General features: G+C 39.8%; 2 protein-coding genes across 11 annotated transcripts in view; one reads left to right on the top strand and one right to left on the bottom strand.

Annotated features, from left to right (window-relative positions):
- Window positions 1-18462, bottom strand: part of CPAP (centrosome assembly and centriole elongation protein) — a 54629-nt gene extending 36167 nt beyond the window's left edge. For 5 of the 7 annotated variants that reach the window (XM_086715584.1, XM_086715604.1, XM_086715611.1 and 2 more), the window contains exons 1-8: window positions 16683-16810; window positions 14934-15138; window positions 13073-13582; window positions 12451-12574; window positions 6642-6941; window positions 4356-4467; window positions 2980-3082; window positions 1225-2854 (exon numbers count right to left, since the gene is read on the bottom strand). In XM_086715584.1, coding sequence (XP_086571710.1) covers window positions 1225-2854; window positions 2980-3082; window positions 4356-4467; window positions 6642-6941; window positions 12451-12574; window positions 13073-13516 — 2713 coding nt within the window. In that variant the 5' untranslated portion in view covers window positions 13517-13582; window positions 14934-15138; window positions 16683-16810. Of the gene's footprint in view, window positions 1-1224; window positions 2855-2979; window positions 3083-4355; window positions 4468-6641; window positions 6942-12450; window positions 12575-13072; window positions 13583-14933; window positions 15139-16682; window positions 16811-18396 lie in introns of those variants that run through there. The other 2 variants (XM_086715597.1, XM_025924596.2) reach the window with 2 other exon arrangements.
- Window positions 16982-21517, top strand: part of PARP4 (poly(ADP-ribose) polymerase family member 4) — a 117058-nt gene continuing 112522 nt past the window's right edge. Inside the window, exons 1-2 of one of the 4 annotated variants that reach the window (XM_086715564.1) lie at window positions 16982-17184; window positions 17772-17869. The gene's annotated coding sequence lies outside the window, so the exon portion shown is untranslated. Of the gene's footprint in view, window positions 17870-21517 lie in introns of all 4 variants that reach the window. The other 3 variants (XM_086715559.1, XM_086715567.1, XM_086715553.1) reach the window with 3 other exon arrangements.

Here is a 21517-nt window from a genome sequence, read left to right as displayed (position 1 = left end):
TTTACTTATTTTTGAGAAATAGAAAGATGGAGTGCAAGAAGGAGAGGTGCAGAGAGAGAGGGAGACACAGAATGTGAAGCAGGCTCCAGGCTCCCAGCTGTCAGCACAGAGGCAATGCGGAGCTTGAACTCACAGATGGTGAGATCATGATCTGAGCCAAAGTCGGATACTCAACCGACTGAGCCACTCAGGCACCCCTACAATTTAAAGCACCTGTGCTTTGGTAGGCATTCACAGTTTACTACATGATATGATGGAAAGGAGTTTTCCATATAAGTTTTAGAAGTCCATCGCATCAACTATACAACCATTAAATGGAACGTGGCAGATGTATAAGCGGGAAAAAACAATCTCCAAAATTTATTATAAGGTGAAGAATGGCTTATAAAAAACGTGTTTTCAAAGTGCGTGGATTGCTCAGTCAGTTAAGTGTCCAACTTTGGCTCAGGTCATGATCTCACAGCTCCAGGGTTCCAGCCCCACATCAGGCTCTGTGCTGACAGCTCAAAGCCTGGAGCCTGCTTGGGATTCTGTCTCCAGTCTCTCTGTCCCTCCCCTGCTCACACCCTCTCTCTCTCAAAAACTGAATAAATATTAAAAAAAAATTCTTAAGTGTTTTCATTTGTGTAGAAAGAAGATTACATACCCACTCCACATATGCTTTCATATGCACAGAATCTTTTTAGAAGATACAAATGAAATGGGAATATAAGTTCCTCTAGGAAAAGGAATAGGAACCCAAATATAGGGAAGAAAGGAAACTTCAATTTTACTGTATTTCTTCTTGGTCCTATCTAGCAAGTTAGCGCATGAGTAGTAAAAAAAATAAAAATAAAAAAATAAGTAAATACGTAGTCATTTTAAAAAGTGCACACACAAAGGTTCACCTCATAGTGACACAAACCACAAATTGGATACTCTAGTTACAAAAGAAACTTAAGTTACCTCAATTCATAATGAAGCAATTAATGTTATAGCCTTGAGAATAAGACGTAGGCTTAAATTAGAAAATCTGAAATCAGAATGCATCCATATCTTTTGTACTAGCGGCCATTACATTATTTAGACCCACAAAACAAATGAAATTTTAACAATCACCTACTTAGACTTCTACTGAGCAACTAGAACGATTAGGATTTTAAGTGTTCTGATAAGATACCCCTACTGATAAGATAAATGTTAAATTTATAACATTCTGATACCTATTTTATAATGCTGACTTACCAGGTGGTTGGTCTTGACTTGGGTTTAACTTGGGTTCACTTCCCAAGTGTGAATCTGATTTGGGTTTCAGTTTCAAAGCAGGAAAGAATTTCATCATGAGATCTGACGTAGGAGGAGGGCTTGTGCTCCTACTGGATTTCCTCAAGTCTTCTCCCTTCTTGACTGGTGCGACCTTCCTTTTTATTGCTTTGTCTGGTACACATATTTCACTCTTATTAGGGTAGGCTGTCTGAGGAGTCCCATTAGTGACCTCTGTCCCAAGAACAGCATCATGTTTAAATGAATTCTCTTCAAGGTCAGTCCAAGTTCTTTCATCGTCAAAGTCAATTTTACTCATACTTACAGATGAGGGTCTTCTTGAGGACTCAGAAACTTTGTTTTTCAAGCTTTCTATTATGACAGACTCATCACTACTGTAATCTTTATCGGACAAATCTAAATCAACATCTCTCCTTTGATCTTCTTGCATCCCAGTGTCCCTAAAAGGCCCCTTACCATCACAGACCTGTGGACGGTCTTCTCTGCTGCTGAAACCCCTCTCTTTATCGTCAGTTGATGGTTTTATGGTAACATCAAGTTGTTCCTCAGAGTCGGTGCTACTGTCACTGTCCATGGCACCTTCGTCATCACCTACATTCCACCGAGTCTGATTTTCAGAAGTGCTAGTTTGGAATGCTTTCCTACTGACTTTACAAGACTGTTCCCTATGTGCTTCAGGTGAGGACACTGAATCAGTCTGTTTGGGTGCGACCTCGCACTCACACACATTATCAGGTTCAGGACAGTCTGGAGCCTCATTGTGGTTACACTGAAGAATGGGATCCAGTGTCACCATCTTCTCCTGCTGTACGGCTTTGACAGGGGTGGAAGACAGCCGGTGCCCTTTGCAGACCTGCTGGTCCCTCTCTAAGATTTTCAGTACAAATGAAGAATTACTGGAAAATGATATTTCATCAGCAGCTTGCTCCAAAAACAAAAATTCATCTAACTCCAAATTTTCCTTTTCCTTTTCTCGTTCCCACTTTTCTAACTTTTTCTGAAGAGAAATGTCAAGAGAAGATTCTGACTTATTCAAGGTCTCATTTATTGGGCTCTTAGAAGCCATGCAGCTGACCAGCCCTGCTGAAAGAGGAAGTCTGTCTCTACCTGGTGTCTTATTCCAGACTTTGCAACCAACATCACAAGGTTTTGCACACTCGGGCATTTCTCTACTATTAGATTCAACTTTTTTTTCTAATTTGATCTGGTCTCTAAATTGCCCATCACATTTCTTCCCTGCCAGTATTTTCAATCCTGATGGAGAAAGACTTTTCCTGTTGTTACCCTTAAGCACTTTTGGCTTCTGACTAAGTGTGACAAAACCACTGCTGGCCCTAGCTTTATTGTTCTTTTTAACAGGAGGGTTCTCTGTACACAGTTCTTTGTTTATTAGAGCAGTTTTCCGCTGGAATTGCTGTCTATCCATTTTAAACACAGGCTGGTCCTCTGAAATGCTCTGATTAGGCACTAGTTTACTTTCTCTCCCTTTCTGAGACTTAGATTTAGCATTAGTAAATCTAGCTAAACCTTCTCCTCGTTTCAAGAATGGTTGTTTTGGCTTTGCTTTGATTGGCAATGATCCTTCTGCTTCCTAAAATAAAGAATATTTGAATTAATTCTGGTATATCCAAGTTATCTCAATGTTCTTTTTAAAGCAAATTATAAATAAATCTCTAAAGCCTCATCTAACTTAATCAAGATAGTGGCGATGCCTACCCTTAGTTGTTTTCGTTTCAGTTCTTGTTCTTCCAGTCGAATTTGTTCTTCTAAGTAGTCTTCAAATGTCTGTTTCCTCTCTCTGATAGCAACTTTAATAGGCCTAATCATAAAAATAAAGTTATTTAGCATGCAAGTCAAGATGTGGTGAATATCTGCCTCAGTGTGCCTGACAGAGATACCTCTGATTACACTAAGAACTAACCGTTTTCAAAGTCACAGACCCCGTATGAGAATCCAAAGAAAGCTATAATCCTACCCCATCTCCCAAAATACAGAAAAATACAACACTCTACACGATTGGGAAAAAAAAAAAAAAAAACCTTCTGAAGTTCATTTTTTGCCTATAGATTACATAACTTTAAAATATACTTTGAGGAGCGCCTGGGTGGCTCAGTCATTGAGCATCCAACTTCAGCTCAGGTCATGATCCCATGGTTCGTGAGTTTGAGCCCTGCGTCGGGTTCTATGTTGACAGCTCAGAGCCTGGAGCCTGCTTTGGATTCTGTATCTCTCTCTGCCCTCCCCCACTCACAGTCTGTCTCTCAAAAATGCATTAAAAATTTCATTAAAAAAATAAATAACTAAGAATAAAATATATTTTGAAAATACTTCATCAAATAAGCACTTTAAGAAAGATCCTTGACAGGGGCGTCTGGGTGCCTCAGTTGGTTAAGTGCCAACTTCAGCTCAGGTAATGATCTCACAGCTTGTGAGTTCAAGCCCTGCGTCAGGCTCTGTGCTGACAGCTCAGAGCCTGAAGCCTGCTTCGGATTCTGTCTCCCTCTCTCTGCCCTTCCCCTGTTCACACTCTGTCTCTTAAAAATAAATAAACGTTAAAAAAAATTTAAAAACAAGATCCTTGACAATGTAATAGAGCAATAATCAGAAGTAATTTGCCCATCCATAACATCTATTAAAATATGTCAAGTATTTAAGAAAATAAGAAACAATCTCAATATTGATAGTTTATATTTGTCATAAGATTTTTAAATTCTGTAACTAAGCTTACCCAATTATAATTTATAAGTGACACCAAATGTGAGACTCAATATTAATTTGTTTTTGTCTTTGCCAAAATAGGATTTACCTATTTGAGAGAAGATTAATTTTATCCAGATTTCTTCTCTTTGGTGAAAAAAGTTTGCTCAATTCTTCCAAAACAATGCAAAGCTATCTGAACTGACAGGTCTCCCCGACCACTGTCTGTTGCTGACAATATGTGGTAAGTTGTAACTTCAACATTATACTTAAAAGCATATTCAAGCAAAAACAAGAAAACCATGGGTCTTTTTTAAAAAGAAAGTGCTCTACCATAATAGCTGGCTATTACATTAAACTGTCACACTTCTTATTCCTTTCAATATGGATGATACCTTTCTTCAATATTAGCCACTTCTGAAGAATCACCAATTTTTTTTACATTCACATCTTTCCCTTCCTGAATAGGTTCGGCCACTTTCTCCCAACATGGTGAAACACCTTCTCCTAGGATAAAAATTAGGAACAATTTAGTTCCAAAAAATAAAGAGTAACATCTTAAAACCTGAGAATTTTACAAGTTACTATGCTAAAGTAATATTTATCAAAAGTAATATATGCCAAAGATTTTAGAACCCTCAAGGATTTCTTTATTATGACTTCTTTATATGACTTTTTAATATGATTTCTTTAAAAAATTTTTTTTTCAACGTTTATTTAGTTTTGGGACAGAGAGAGACAGAGCATGAACGGGGAAGGGGCAGAGAGAGAGGGAGACACAGAATCGGAAACAGGCTCCAGGCTCTGAGCCATCAGCCCAGAGCCTGACGCGGGGCTCGAACTGCCGGACCGCGAGATCGTGACCTGGCTGAAGTCGGACGCTCAACCGACTGCGCCACCCAGGCGCCCCTAATATGATTTCTTTAATAGGAGATAAACTACAAAACCCTATTTAAAACATGACACTGTTCACAAGGTAAATATTATGGGCTTTTCTAAATTAAAAAAGACTAGGATCACCTGAGTGGCTCAGTCGGTTAAGCATCAGGCTCTTGATTTCGGCTCAGGTCAAGAATTCATGGTTTGTGGGGATCAAGCCCCACTTCCAGCTCCACACTGACAGCATGGAGCCTGTTTGGGGTTCTCTCTCTCCCTTTCCTGCGCAGGCGCTCACTCTCTCTCTCAAAATAAATAAATAAATTTTTAAAAAATTAATTCATTAAAAAAGACTAAAAAGAGAGCTGTAACAACTGAATGTAACAGATGAACTTGACTGTTCCTGGTTTTTTTAAAAAAACACATATTTGGGACAATACGAGGAATTCTAAAATGAATTTAAATATTAAGGAATAGTATTAGAGAATACTATCTATACAGAAGAATATCATAATTTTTACTTGATGTGTGCTGACATATTTGAAGTGATGTAACATAATGCCTGCATATTACTTGCAATGAAATGACTGAGCAAGTTACATTTAAATGTAGGCAGAAATACAGATGTATAGATATACATACACACATAGAAAAATATGTAGACAAAGTAAATACAGCAAAATATTAACTGCTGAATCAAGGTCTATTATTAATCATTGCAGTAGTCTTTCAACTTTTCTGGATGTTTGAAATTTTCCAAAATAAAAAGGTAAGAGAGTATACTGCTTAAAAAATTTTTTAAAGGCATGTGACCTTTCCATATTCTAAATCAGAAATAAAATATTATGCACAAAGGTGCCCAATCCTAACTAGTAAGGGTAGACACCTTTTGTCATATTTTCTGCACTTTTTTAGAACTTTCTCCAAAGAACATATTCATGAAAACACCATCAAAATTGAAAATAAAATTCAAATTAAAAATACTGGAAACAACTCAGCCCTACTGCAAAGAACATTAAATACTGATATATTATTTGATGACCAGCATGATGACAACCATTAAAATTATGGTTATGAAACTATGAAATTTACCATTATGTTTGAGTAGGAAAAGAACACATTATTTTCCATCTTGGCTGGGAAAAGAACACAATTATACAATATTTTACAGTTGCGAAATGTAAAAAAAAAAAAAAAAGTGGAAGGGGGAATGGGGCACAGAAACAGCATTTAAAAAAAGGAAAAAAAAGACCAGAAGAAACTACACCAGAAATGCCACAAGACCTCCATGAGTTTAGACCATCAGATGCTGCCAGTGCACTGGCAAAAACATGTTGAGCGCGAGGAATACAGAGGTACAGTGAGGGCAAACCGAGTGTCTGGGAGTGGACGGAATTTCTCTTCTGAATAATAACTGCCACCACCAACCTATTTCTCACATTTCCCATCTTCGATCATGTGCCCCTCCACTACCACACATACTACATAACCTCAAACTATTTCTAAGCTCTCAGAGAAAAATAGTACATACAGAACCCACCATCCCCCTTTTTGAAGACCCCATGCTACCTTGAGAGGTTTGAAATCAGCATGAGTATTGCGATTGTTCTCAGAAAGTCACAAAATTCTGTGTCCAGTTCTGTGTCCAATCCAGGCTCAATGGTTACGCAACATGTAGGGGCTCATAATTAAAGCCACAGGCACGGGAGACAGGGGAAAAAAATGCAGAAAGGACTTTTCTTGTCTTAGCACAGCTTGGTAACACTGCTAGCTAAGTACAAAAGAGAGAAATAGAAGTAACTCACCTATAGGATAGTCATGGTTTTCTTCCTTCAAATCATTGTTTTTCACAAGTGCTTCTTGATATTGTGCCTCACAAAACAAAGTGAGAGGAGCACCAGTTTTTGCAGTTAAGACAAAATCTGGATGAGTAGTTCTACAGAAGTTGTTTTGTTCATCAGATAAAATGTTGGAAGTGTGTGTTTTTTCTTGGGTTTGATTCTGGTAGACATGTGACGGTAGGAAGGGCGAGGTTTTCTCTACAGTGGTTGAATTTCCTGGAGATCTATACTTCTGGCTCTGACCATCAGGCAGTAGGGTTAAACCTTGCAATTAAAAAAAAATAGTTGAAAAAGAAAAAAAAATTATCAAAACTAATGACTTCCTAGAACATTTTCGCTTCTACCTGTTAGTGATCCCTACCTACCAGGTTTTCTCCAAAGTGATAAAAGTATTTTTTCCTCCTTATATTAGGAAACTCTATTTAACAAAATGATGAAATTTAGAAGTCCAAAATGACCGCTGCATAATTTGAATCAAGGGTATGTTTATACGACAATTGATGTGCAGTGTAGACCTGGCACAGCTGCAACACAGCCTGCTTCTGGAAGGCACCATTCATCTTCCATCTGTGAGCACTGCTGGAATTCTCAACTCTGCAGCCCCACAACAAACACAGAGAGCACCAATGCCAATAGCTGTAAATGATCTGAAGAGTTCCCTAAAGACAAATAAGCTCCCTAAAGACATCCGGGGTGCCTGCGTGGCTCAGTTGGTTGAGCATCCACCTTTGGCCCAGGTCATGATCTCATGAATTCAAGCCCCACATCAGGCTCCGTGCTGACAGCTCAGAGCCTGGAGCCTGCTTCAGATTCTGTGTCTCCCTCTCTCTCTATCCCTCCCCTGCTTGGACTCTGTGTCTCTCCCTCAAAAAAAAGTAAAAAACATTGAAAAAATGTAAAATGTTAAAAAAAAAAAAAAAGTGAAGGGGCACCAGTTGGCTCAGTCAGTGGGGCATGTGACTTTTGGTCTCAGGGTTGTGAATTTGAGCCCCAAGTTGGGTGTAGAGATTACTTAAAAATAAAATCTTAAAAAAAAAAAAAAAAAAAAAAAAAAACCCAGAAGGGGCACCCAAGTAGCTCAGTCAGCTGAGCATCCAACTCTTGATTTCAGCTCAGGTCAGGATTTCAGGGTTTGTGCATTCCAGCCCCAAGTTGGGCTCTGTGCTGACCACATGGAGCCTGCTTGGGATTCTCTCTCGCTCTCTCTATCCCTCCCCTGCTCACACATTCTCTCTTTCTCCCTCTCTCTCAAAATAAGTATTTAAAAATATATAAATCGAAGAAGAGAAGACACAATGTGAAGGGTTTTATAAGAGCCATGCCACCCATCTCTCAAACCCTCTGCCTCATCCCAGATCACAAATAAAACTGGAAATGAGGTAGGTCTTCATAGACTATCAGGCTCAAACTTCTTTCTTTTATAGAACAATACTCTCTCCATCCAAAGATTTTTTTTAAGTTTATTTATTTTGAGAAAGAGAGCATGAGTTGGGGAGGGGCAGAGAGAAAGGAAGAGAGAGAGAATCCTAAGTAGGCTCTGCGCTGTCAGTGGAGAGACCAATGCGGGGCTTGAACCCATAAACCATGAGATCATGACCTGAGCCAAAATCGAAAGCCAGACTCAAATGACTGAGCCACCCAGCATCCCCAAATGTTTTTGACTTACAGTCACCTCACTTCAGACTGAAGATGTCTTTGATAAAAGTGCAATACCCCAAAGAAGCAGTTCTCAAAGTGTGGTCTTTAAACCCCTGAAGGTCTCTAAGATTCTTTCAGTGCATCCACAAAGTCAAATCTGTTTTCATAAGATATTAAGATAGTATTTGTCTTTTTCACTTCATGCACTAATGGTGCAAGAGCAAAACAGAAACTCGTGGTACCTTCACTGAAAAGCAGGACAGCAAAACAGTGGCACCAAACTGTGCTAGCAGTCACTGTATTAGTCACCACAAAAAACAAACAAACAAACAAAAAACAGGAGCGCCTGGGTAGCTGAGTCAGTTGAGCGTCTGACTCTTGATTTTGGCTCAGGCCATAATCCCAGGGTCGTGGGATCGAGCCCCACATCAGGCTCCATGCTGGGTGTAGAGCCTGCTTAGGATTCTCTCTCTCCCTCTGTCCATCTCCCCTGCTGGTGCTCTCTCTCTCCCGCGCGCTCTCTCTCTCTCTCTCTCTCCCTAAAAACAAACAAACAGTTTTATTTAAGAATGTCCTAGATAGGGGCGCCTGGGTGGTTCAGCTGGTTGAGTATCCAACTCTTGGTTTGGCTCAGGTCAAGATCTCACGGTTGTGCTCCATGCTGAATGTGGAGCCTGCTTGGGATCCTGTCCCTCCTCAGCGCACTCTCTCTCTCAAAAAAATAAAATAAAAAGGTCCTAAAGTTGCAAGAATTATTAATTTTTAAGCTGAATTTGAACTGTTGAGTTCAAGTGTCATTTCAACATTCTATAGGACAAAACAAAAAGCGTGCATAAATCACTTCTACTGCAAACCAAGACATAGCTTGGTTTGAGATGTAAGCTTGACTAGGCACTTCTCTCAAAGAATATCATTTTTACTTGAAAGAATAAATGACAAAACTATGATGATTTAAACCTTCGTACTTGGCAGACAGTTTCTCAAAAATTAAACAAGCGAGCCAGTCACTTCAAAAAAAATGACTACAGTATTTAATAGTAAAACTTGAAGTCTCTAGTAAAAATTAGAATTTATTAAACAAACCTACCACCATGAGCTTGACAGCTTCATAACACTTCAAGACTTAAAAAAAAAAAAAAAAGACTTAAAAAAATTTTTTTAATGTTTATTTTTGAGAGAGAGAGGGAGAGCACAAGTTGGGCAGGGGCAGAGGGAGAGACAGAGGGAGACAGAGGATCCCAAGCACCTCAGCGCTGACAGCAGAGAGCCCCATGCAGGCACTGACTCAAGAACTGGGAGACTATGACCTGAGCCTAAGTCAGACACTCAACCAACTGAGCGACCCAGGCAGCACCCTGTTACTTCAAGACTTTTACGATGAGCTCTGTAGTGGTATTAATGGATATAATTTTTTGATATTATATGATAAAATACACTTAAGTATATTTTAAAGACCTACATAACTCAGTGAACCACTACCTTGCAAACAACCAATGCACAATTTTACTAAATCATGCATGATAAAAGAGCCATTCAAAATGCCAAGATATTCCAATATATTTCATGTAATAGAGTATAAAAAAGTTCATTAATATAGTTTCAGACTCCATACTTTGAATTATCACTAAGAAACGGCCAATTGTTAGGTTTGGGTGCAATATCAAAGAAATAACTACAATTATTTGAAAAGGCTATTACAGTACTCTTCTTTCCCTCTTCCAAGTAAACATCCATGTGAGGCCGAATTTTTTTTCACATGCTTCAATCAAAACAACATAACTTAAGAGAATGAATGCAGAAGCAGATAGGACAATCAGCTGAGCTCTTTTAAACCAGAAGTTAAAAGAGATGTTCAAAAATATAAAACTATGCCATTCTTCTAATTTTTTAGAAAAACCTCTTAAGTTACTTATGATAACATGTAACTGCTTTTTATTTTAATGAATTAGTTTTTTAATTTCTCCAATTTAATTTCTGATAGTTAAATATCAACAGCCATAGCCCATAGAACAAATACTCTGGAGTCCTCATTAATTTAAGAGTATTCAGTGGTCCTGAGACCAAACAGTGTTAAAAATCACTGTCCTAAAAGCAATGTGCCATAATTGAAAGGCGCTAGCTTTTATATCAACAATGTTGAAACTGCTTCCTTATTGCTCTACCGTAGTGCTATTTCTACCTTAAAAAGTATCACAGGCTGTTTTTGAAATGATCTGGATTATCCTCTTATGTATTCCATAAAGAAACCCTGACCCATTCAACTATTTCAAGACACACACCATGTTCTCTACATTTACTAAGATAAACGTCCTAATCCCTAAACCACTCTTCATTTGATACATTTCTCATCACTACCACTACTACTATTCCCTGAATTCCATCCAGCTACTTTGCACATTCATCTGCCAATGTCTTTTATTCTTCGTATTCTCAATGCCCAGTGCAACCTCTGAACAGAACAGGCACTTTTGTGAATCAGCACTGTGTCTCTGGGAAGGTGCCATCAAGAAGCAAACACATGTTCCAGATCACTATTTCTCAAACTAAGGGATACAATCCATTAGTAATTTTATGATCAGAATCATGACTGGTACTTTTTTCAATGAATGAGATTAGGACAAAATAAATAGAAAACATCCTTACAACATGCCAGGCACACCAATAAAGACTGATTTATGAAATTTCTTTGAAATTGTGAGTCACGATTTTAAATGTTTTTGTTATAATGTGGTATGGTGAAACATCTCTCAAAACCACTGCTAGAGATCAAATTTACACAGGTTTACAGTCCCCTGATAAGCATATCACGTTTTCTGTTAATTGATCTAGTATACAACAAAAGATGTGTCATCTGCCACCATAGAAAATATTTTTGGTATGGTTCCTCTGCTAACCAGAGTAGCCTCTACACATATTTTACCATTATGACCCTGAGGAGTTTTTCATTCTTTTTTTTTTTTTGAGAGAAAGAATCCCAAGTAGGCTCTGCTTTATCAATACAGAGCCTAATGCAGGGCTCGATCCCACAAACCACAAGATCATGACCTGAGCGGAGACAAGAGCCAGACACTTAACTGACTGAGCCACCCAGACACCCTACGGAGTTTTTCATTCTTCAGGCAGGGGTTGTAAGCCAGTAGCCCTAGGCCAAATTTGGCTCTACATCTTTTATTCTGCTAGGTCTTTTTAAAATTTTATAGGGACGCCTGGGTGGCTCAATCGATTAAGCATCTGACTTTGGCTCAGGTCACCATTTCACAGTTTCTGAGTTCGAGCCCAACACAGGGCTCTCTGATGTCAGCACAGAACCCACTTTGGATCCTCTGTCCCTCTCTCTCTCTGCCTTTCCCCCTCTCCCCACTCATCTGCTCTCTCACTCCCTCTCTCTAAAATAAATAAACATTAAAAAAAATCTTTAGGGGCACCTGGGTGGCTCAGTCAGTTAAGCGTCCGACTTCAGGCTCAGGTCATGATTTCACGGTTCATGGGTTCAAACTCCGTGTCGGGCTCTGTGCTGACAACTCAGAGCCTGGAGCCTGCTTTGGATTCTGTGTCTCCCTCTCTCTCTGCCCCTCCCTCTCTCTCTCTGCCCCTCCCTCGCTCATGCTCTGTCTCTCAAAAATAAGTAAATGTTAAAAAAAAATTAAAAATCTTCAAACTTTCATTTTATATATATATTTTTTTCAACGTTTTTATTTATTTTTGGGACAGAGAGAGACAGAGCATGAACGGGCGAGGGGCAGAGAGAGAGGGAGACACAGAATCGGAAACAGGCTCCAGGCTCTGAGCCATCAGCCCAGAGCCCGACGCGGGGCTCGAACTCACGGACCGTGAGGTCGTGACCTGGTTGAAGTCGGACGCTTAACCGACTGCGCCACCCAGGCGCCCCTCATTTTATAAATAAATATGACTGCCGTTAAGCAGGGCACACATGCTCCAGAATGGCCCAGCTCCCACCTGTCCCAATCATATACCACCACCACCATTTCATAGTTATCTGCAAGGCCCCTAAAGAAACTGGGGTTCACCACATATGAGAGAGTAATGGTAGAAAAAACCTGTCAAACAACTAAAGGTGAGAAATGTCACTGTTCACTGTTGAGCTGACTGAAGGCTCTGTGTAAGCACAAAGTACCTTGGAGTGGTTGGTGCCCAGACACAGTAGTGAGCAGCTTCTCTTGTTCTTCCAGAAGTCTCTGTAGTTGCTCGAAATGCTGCCTCCTCAGCTGTTCCTGCTTCTTCTGTTGTACTTCTTTCAGCTTTTTAAACATAAAACTTGATTAAACTAACTTTACATTTCTTTAGGGATCTTTGCTCCTTACATTTATCTTAACCCCTCTCATCTCCCTTTTCGTATCATCTCTAATACAGAGTTTCAAAGAGTGATCCCTAAGTAACTACACCTGCCACCCAAACTCTAAAATCCTATTTTTTATGAAGGAAACATAGAAACAGAAAAAGTCATTTGAATATGTAGATTCTTACAATACAATAGGTATCAGTACATTTATGATCAACTTTTCCCCTTTAATATCTAATCAGCCATTTCCAATTCAGTTTTTACCAAACGAAGCAGAAACTTAAAAGACATTGTTATCTCGAGTGTTGTATGTTACATATCAAACCTGTGCTAATGTTTCACATTAGATAAAAGGCAAAATTTGGTATTTTGAGGATTTCCCAGGAAAGGGGAAGAAAACTTTTCATCAACAGAAACTTGCAATAATGCAAATACATTAGGCCAAATTCTGTTGTACCTGTTCAAGCTTTTTAAAAAGTGGGTCTTTATAAGGCACTTCTTTGCATTCACTTGAAAGATCTGAGACAATGTCATTTTTGTTTTCTTCCCAGTGTCCAGGAGCACCCTGACATGCCACTATTTGTGGTTCCTCTTTAGTTAAAGGAAACACTGCATGTGTTTCAGACTTATTTGATTGTAGTTTATAAGGGCTGTTAGAGTCCAACTTCTGTTCTTCATGAAGTGAATCTTCTTCACTTATAAAGGTGAAGCTATCTGAAAAATGCGTGGCTTTAACAGGAAAGCTGGTAGAAATGTTCACACTTGCTCGCTGCTCTTCGTCTGCTTCCAAAATAGGAAATCCACGATTTAATATGACCCCAGCCCGAGAAGGATTGGTCATCCACTGGGTTAGGAAGCTCTGCCCACTGTTTAACTCTGAAGAGGCTGGCATCACGAACATTTTAGTCCAACGACACTATTATATTTAAATAATATACAAGCTGGAACTGCTATTAATTTCCAATGCCTGTAGAAAGAAGATGCCAACAAAAAACATCGGTTAAAGCTGTTCTACCCAAACCGCAAACCAGCACAAAAATCTACTGGATATTTCAAATTCAAAAGACTTAATCAGCAAAGCAACTGGGCAAGAAGTTACGTGGTTTTGTTTTTTTTTTTTTAAGTCTTAAAAATATCCAAATTGAGTGAATCAAAAACCTAAGTTCCTTGCTGACAGAATCAGCATATAGATGTTATTTAAGGCCTTGACACTGGGCGAGATCACTAAGTGACTGAGGGTACAAAAAAGAGAAAATGTAGAAAGTAGTGTCCTGGAGACCAAGTGAAAAAAGTGTTTCAAGGAAGAAAGAGACGTGTTAAATGCTGTTAACAGACGAAGGGTGAGAACTGAGAACTGATCTTGGAATTGAGCAACGTAAAGGTCATGATAACTTCAATGAGAGCAGCTGGAAGGGAGAGGGACGCTGCCAAAGCTTAAATGGAGGAAATACATGAAAGAATGAGAAATTAAGGACAGCTAACTCTTCCCAGGAGTTCTGTTATAAAGGGAAGGAAATAAATGGAACGGTGGCTGTACAGGGAAGCATGGTGAAGAATGATTTTTTAAGACAGGAGAAATAAAAGCAGGTCTGTAGGCTAATGAGGATGGACAGAGGAGAGAATTAGTATAGCCATATCTCTGAAGTGAGGGGTGAGAAAATCTAGTACCAAAGCGAAATGACGTTTCACATTATTTTTCAGACACAATTCTAGATTTTAACTTTATCAATATAATACAAAAGGAAATGAAAAATGGCAATTTGGAGGCATACATGTATTTATTTAGCTTTGTACCTAGTGTCTGGGAAAAAAAGATACAAGCAGAAAAAGAAATATAGACACACAAACATTACAATATGCTCATACTCAAGTGGAACAGAAATTAAAACAGTAATGACATACCAGTTTTCACATACCAGGTTGGCAAAAACTAAAAAACTGATAAACCCCAGTGTGGAAAAGAAATCTTCCATAAAGCGTCATTTGGGAATGTAAACTGGTAAAACCTTTTGAAGGGCAATTTGACACTATCTACCCAAATCGTAAATGCACAGAAACTCTGACTTAGCAATTTCACATCTAGGCATTGTGTGCTATATTGGCACAAGTTCACGTTTGTAACAAACCGAGATTAACTTAAATGTCTATCAAGAGGGGACCGACTAATTATGGCTTTTATATTATGCAACTGAACAGAACAAGCGAGGCCAGGTACTGACTGATATGGCCGTCTTGGAATATCCAAGACACATTGTTAAGTTGACAAAGGCAAAGTGCAGAGCAGTGTGCAAGAGATAAAGACAGGAAAGCAAGGTTACCTGGACCTGTGCTGCCCATTCTGGTAGCCACTATTTGGCACTTGAAAGTACTCAATATGACTGACAAACTGAAAGACAGATGGTGTCACTTTATCAAAACCGGATTTAATGGAATTTTAAATCAAGTGACTGTTTCCCTTGTTGCTTTACTGCCCTCAGCGACCTACGCTGAAAATACTTGTCCTCCATCTTCTGAAGCACAATCCTGAAACAGCGTCATGAGTCGAGTTGTTATAACTCCTCAGTGCATTAGGTACAAATGCTGTGAATCACCAGTGTGTACAACTGTCCAAATAGAAGACAAAACAACTGCTCGCAAACTACTCAATAAGCAAAGACCAAAGTGGCGGTGTGATTTTTACCACTTTTGAGAACCACAGCTACTGAAACATTAAAAAAAGAGAGAGAGAAAGAAAAAAAGGAACTGTTGCTACAGACAACACAGATGAGTAATGTTGAGTCCAACTCTCAACAAATTCACACCTGTATGTTCCCATTTAATATGAAGTTCAAGAACAGGCAAAATAAATGTATAGGTACAGAAGTCAGACTCATGGTTATCTAGGAAGCTGGGGGTTGGCATCATTGACTGAGAAGCGGCTTCTGCCTTTGGGGACGATAGGGAGTCTTATCATCTTTAACTAGGGGGGATTACTCTGGTGTATACATTTGGGTAGTACATTTAAGATTAGGGAAGATTGCTTAATATCTGCTATTCCTGAATAATTCTTGAAAATCTGTTCTAAGCGAAGTAATTCTAATTATTTTTGAGATGACGCCTTTTGAAAAAGGACCAACATTTCATCAAAACCAGCCAGGTAATCTTTGTTAAACTGAAGTGACTTTAGCAGGAAACTTCTGAAATCCGAATTTAGAAACACAAGCTACAAGGTTATTCTGTAACATTGAAAACTAGAGAAGTTCCCTACTAGACTGACAAGTCCAAGTCCCCTTGTGCTGCAGCATTCAAGGCATCTGCGTCTTCCCACACTTAACACCTCTGTTCCTTCATTTCAACTTCATGACTATGATCTTCAAAGTATATTTACTGTCAGCATGAATAAAAATAGTTTCACTTCATCTGCTATTTATTGCTGGGAAGGCCTTGCTAAAGGGAACATATATATGTCTACAAAGGGTTAGTATGTGGACTAGGATTTTCTAGACATTAACATCTGTTTGAAACAAATGGACAGCCTTGCAACCTCCAAAGACTGCTATGTAAACGTTAAAGCAGTCTGGGGGGATACATTTTCTGCATTCTGAGGGGAAAAGTGGATACAAACAGTTAACTCAAAGCCATCCTCAGACCGTATAACTAGTTGGTTAGGGAGGTGATTTAACAGTCTCCCAAATACAAGTCCTTGAACGCCACGAATGCACAGCAAAGCTTTGAAAGACAAGGACGACTAGGGTGATGACGGGCCTACGTAAGGACAGAAAGCAAACCAACTTTACACTTTCTCGAACCCACTGCGTCCCCCGCGCCTCTGAACAGCTGTTTGAAGTAAAGCCCAAACCACAGGCGGTGAGAGTCCCTGAAAAGAAGGCTCCCCACAAAAACAGCGTTAAGCTGGGACGGCCACAGAAGTGTTGGCCACCGTCGCACGGCCGGCGAGCGTCCCGCTCGCTTGGCGCCCAGCTGAGCCAGCGCTGAGGCCAGAGCAGATCCCTCCCACGCACCGCCAGCACTCTTAGGCGCAGGGCGACAAACACACTAGCTCCCCCGCTCCTCTGCCCACACATTACCGCTCCGCAGTCCTCTGGCCTCTCAGTCCACTCAAACCACAGGGAAAATCGCCACCGCATTTATGAATGAGCCGCCACAACCAGCACCTCCGGCGGGAGCCCCGCCCCCAGGCCCGGCTCCGCCCCTGATCCGAGGGCTCCTGGGAAATGTATTTTCCACCGGCCCCCTCGGCGCTTGCGCGGGGGCACCGGAGAAACCCATGTAAACTACCACTCCCGGCGGTCTCTCAGGGACGGACGTTACCTAGGGTCTCACCGGAAGGCGCCTTCCGCCTGGGCCGCGGGGCTAGCGGCTGGAGTAGGCGGGCGGCTGGGCGGGAGGGAAAAAAAAAAAAACCGTTCTTAAAGAGAACTTCCGGGACAGAGCTAGCCCGCCCCCAACCCCAGTCCAGCCTTGGAAACTAGGGATAGCGCCTTAACGAGAAGTCGATCGCCGTGTTCAGAGAAAAGCTGGGAACCTAGAGATTCAGAGCTAACAACCTACAGACCAGTGCTTTTCGAGGTGATGGGCGCGGGGGAGGTGCTTTTTGTTTAACGTCCGTCTATTTTGTTTTCCGATTTGGCTGGGTGTGACAGTGCTCACAAGGCACTCACCAGACCAAGGTAAACGGGTGAGAATTCACTCCAAAAATAGTCATCACTCATCATTTCTCGTACAGCTAATACATGGTTTGGCTGTGCGTGGCCATAGATGTTAAAACTCTTTATTTTAAACACTGAAAGTGCAAAATTCAGAAAATGTTTTCCTTATTGCCACCACAGAGGGTTGTGTAGGTAGAGAACAATGCGGTGCAACTTACCGTAGCCTACACTACCTGGGCTTCAGGTCTGTTTAATTAAACACCAGTAAGCCAAGTGAAATTTGTAAAAAAAAAAAAAAAAAAAAAAAAGTCGAAGTGCCATTTATAACAACCAGTGTAATCACTGAAATAAACTACCACTGGTTAAAGATAATTAAAAAAACACTTTCGCAGAAATTTGCCCCCCAAAATTGTTTTGCTTCCACCCTCAAAAATAGACTTTCCCTAAAGCAAGGTTTTGGATTTGCTTTTTTTCTTTTTTTCATTATGGATGAAACCAAATCCCAAGACTTCCAAGATCACAAAACTATTTAAGATGCCTTGTGAGGATCCAAACTCTCATCTTCATTTATAACAGTCCTTTGGCTTGAAAAAGCATGCCCAAACGTTCGTTATTTCTCTTAAAATGTTGTGTGTCTTTTAAGATAGTCACAATATCCTCTAATTTTGTGCCTGTATTTTATTGCTATATTTTTATTCCAATGTGGTATGTAGTATCATATTGCTTGTTGGTTGAATAAAAATAAGACTGTTACCACACTAAAGTCTTAATCGGTTGTTAAATTAAGGTTCTAATACCTAAATGTTCATCTATAGCCCAGGCAATTCTCAAAACTGCCCACTAAGCGTGAAGTGTCCTCAGAATCCATCACAAGGTGGGAGGGGTAGAGGGGAGAAACTTCCAACTTCTATTGTGCCACACAGTGAAAGATTCACCCTCATCAGCTATCTTGTTGCATCTTCAGTATTGATGTGGAGAGAAATTAGACTAAGAGCTCCCATCCAGGGGGTTCAACCACAAAGTATGCATTCTGATACCATCCTTTATGCCATCATAAGAGGAGGCGGACACTATAATAAAATGATTAAGAGCCCATGCTTTGAAATCAGGCATTCCTGGGATCAGATCCTACCTTGAGGACTTACAAGGTGCTCTGTAGTCTTCAGTACTGCACCGTTGAGAAACTCAGTCTTCTCATCTGCAAAATGGGGATGATAACAATGCCTACCTCACAGAATCATCAAGAAGATTAATTTAAAACGTTATATAAAAACAGCATAACATCTTGTCAAATTTAATGAGCAGGAGGTGTTTGCACTTTTTAAGAAACCATTTTTTGAGGTATGATTGACATACAAAAAGCTATACATATTTAATGTATATAACTTGATGAGTTTTGGAAGTATTCACCCATAAAACTATCACCAAAATCTGTACCATAAACATGTCCATCCAAGTGCTTCCATCCTTGTCATGATTTCAACTCGATGAACTCACTTTGTTTGCCAGGCCCAGCTCTCCAGATCATGTCAAACGGTTTTGTAAAATACAAATTGATACCATGATATTCTCAAGTTATTGGGAATAATATTTTAACACAGCTGATCTGGCTATGAAAGATGTTCAGAGAGTTGAAAATTCTTCATTGCTGGGCTAGTAATAGTAGTAACTTCTCTGTCAAGAGAGGATAGAATTGCAGGCCTGATCAAGGGGTGATCCCCATGCTGGAATCATCCAGGCTAGAAAGGATGACTGTAGCAGGTTAGAGGTAATACTGAAGAGATTCAAGTAGTTTCCAGGCAAAAGCAAGAAAACCCACAGCCCACTTCACCTATGGGAAAGAGAGGGAATTCCTTACCAATTCCCAAACTCGGATTTCTGGAATTTTATTGCAGTAAAGAAGTTTCCATCAACCATGTTGGATGCCAAAAGAACAGCTTTTTAAAAAACTTTGTTATTTTAATAAAGATAAAACTATTGCTGGTGCACTGGATTACAACAAAAGATTATGGAAACCTGTGAGTCTAAGTAACAAAGGGATTATCACATCTACTACATTCTAGAATGCCTGAGCCATAATGTTGAATACACAGGAAAGGGGAATAGTAGCCTGAATCATTGCTATAATCACAGCAGAGCAATACTATGATACTTGTCACGCCTATATTTTTATTTTACCCTCTTCTTGAAAATAACAATAATTAAGGTTTTTATTTAATTGTCTGATGGTTTTCAAAGCATTCTACAGGCTTTTATTGCACATTTTTTTGTATTTGAGAGAGAGAGCATGCGAGCTGGGGAGGGGCAGAGAGGGAGACGGGGGATCCAAGGGGGGCTCTGTGCTGACAGCAGACAGCCCGATGTGGGGCTCAAATTCATGAACCTTGAGATCACAACCTGAGCCAAAGTCAGATGCTTAACCAACTGAGCCACCAGGTGCCCCTACACATTTTTAAACTAGCACATTTACTTTCCACAAATATGAAAATTACCAGTGATTTGCATATCCTAAAAATTACATTAACTACAATAGGCAGGGCTATCCAAAAACTTCCACATGTGTTCCATTGCCCATTCCTTAAAATATTGAGTAGTTCCTATGTGTCAGGCATAGGAACTTCTTCTTTGACTATTTAGTAGAATTCACCAGTGAAGCCAGCTGATTCTGGGCTGCTTTTCTTTGTTGGGTGGTTTTTGATTACTCAATATCTATTCAGATTTTCTATTTCTTCCTGAGCAAGTGGTGGTAGTTAAGAGTGTTCTAGGAGTTTCTCCATTTTATCTAGGTTATCTAATTTGTTGATGTACAATTGTTTGCAGATTCTCTTATAAACCTATTTCTATAAGGTCAATAATAATGTCCCCATTTACATTTCTGATTTTAGTAATTTAAGCTCCCTCTTTTTTCTTTGTCAGTCTAAAATTTTGTCAGTTTTGTTGATCTTTTCAAAAACCAACTTTTTATTTCATTAATTCTATTTTTCTATTCACCATTTCATATACCTCTGTCCTGATCATTATTATTTCCTTCTGCTGACCTTGGGTTTAATTTGTTCTTTTTTTTTTTTTTTTTTTTTTTTCTAGTTCTTTTAGGTGTAATTTAGGTTGTTAGCTTGGGATCTCCCTGCTTTTTTCATATAGGCATTTACAGCAACAAATTTCTTCTGAACACTTTCACCACATCCCATGAGTTTTAGTATGATGTGTTTTTGTTTTAATTCATCTCAAAGTATTTTTGAATTACCCTTGTGATTTCCTCTTTGACCCACAGGTTAAGTGTGTTTTGTTTGATTTCCACATATTTGCTATTTTTCCAGTTTGTTTTTTTTTTCTGTTACTAATTTCTAGCTTCATTCCACTGAAGTCAGAGAAAGTACTTTGTATGATTTCAGTTATTTTTTTTTTTAATTTTTTTTTTCAACGTTTATTTATTTTTGGGACAGAGAGAGACAGAGCATGAATGGGGGAGGGGCAGAGAGAGAGGGAGACACAGAATCGGAAACAGGCTCCAGGCTCTGAGCCATCAGCCCAGAGCCTGACGCGGGGCTCGAACTCACAGACCGCGAGATCGTGACCTGGCTGAAGTCGGACGCTTAACCGACTGCGCCACCCAGGCGCCCCTGATTTCAGTTATTTAAATTTACCAAAAATTGCTTTGTAGCTTTACACATGGTCTATCCTAGTTTTGTGTTCTTTTAAAAGAATATGTATTGGGGCGCCTGGGTGGCGCAGTCGGTTAAGCGTCCGACTTCAGCCAGGTCACGATCTCGTGCTCCGTGAGTTCGAGCCCCGCGTCGGGCTCTGGGCTGATGGCTCAGAGCCTGGAGCCTGTTTCCGATTCTGTGTCTCCCTCTCTCTCTGCCCCTCCCCCGTTCATGCTCTGTCTCTCTCTGTCCCAAAAATGAATAAACGTTGAAAAAAAAAATTTAATAAAAGAATATGTATTATGCAATTATTGTATGAAGTATTTTATATTTGTCTTTTTTTATTTTTTTATGTTTGTTTATTTTTCACAGAGAAGGAGAGACAGAGCATGAGCAGGGGAAGGGTAGAGAGAGAGAGGGAGACACAGAATTGGAAGCAGGCTCCAGGCTCTGAGCTGTCAGCACAGAACCCAACGCGGGGCTCAAACCCACGAACCACGAGATCATGACCTGAGCCGAAGTTGGACGCTCAACCGACTGAGCCACCAGGCGCCCCTGTATATTTGTCCTTTAGGTCTTATTGGTTTATAGTGTCTATTTCTTCATTAA

Source organism: Puma concolor, chromosome A1 (assembly GCF_028749965.1).
Source record: "Puma concolor isolate L17-30 chromosome A1, mPumCon1.1.hap2, whole genome shotgun sequence".
In the NCBI taxonomy this organism is placed as follows: Eukaryota; Metazoa; Chordata; class Mammalia; order Carnivora; family Felidae; genus Puma; species Puma concolor.
Note: the sequence above shows the minus strand (reverse complement) of the source record. Positions and strands in the feature narration are given on the sequence as shown.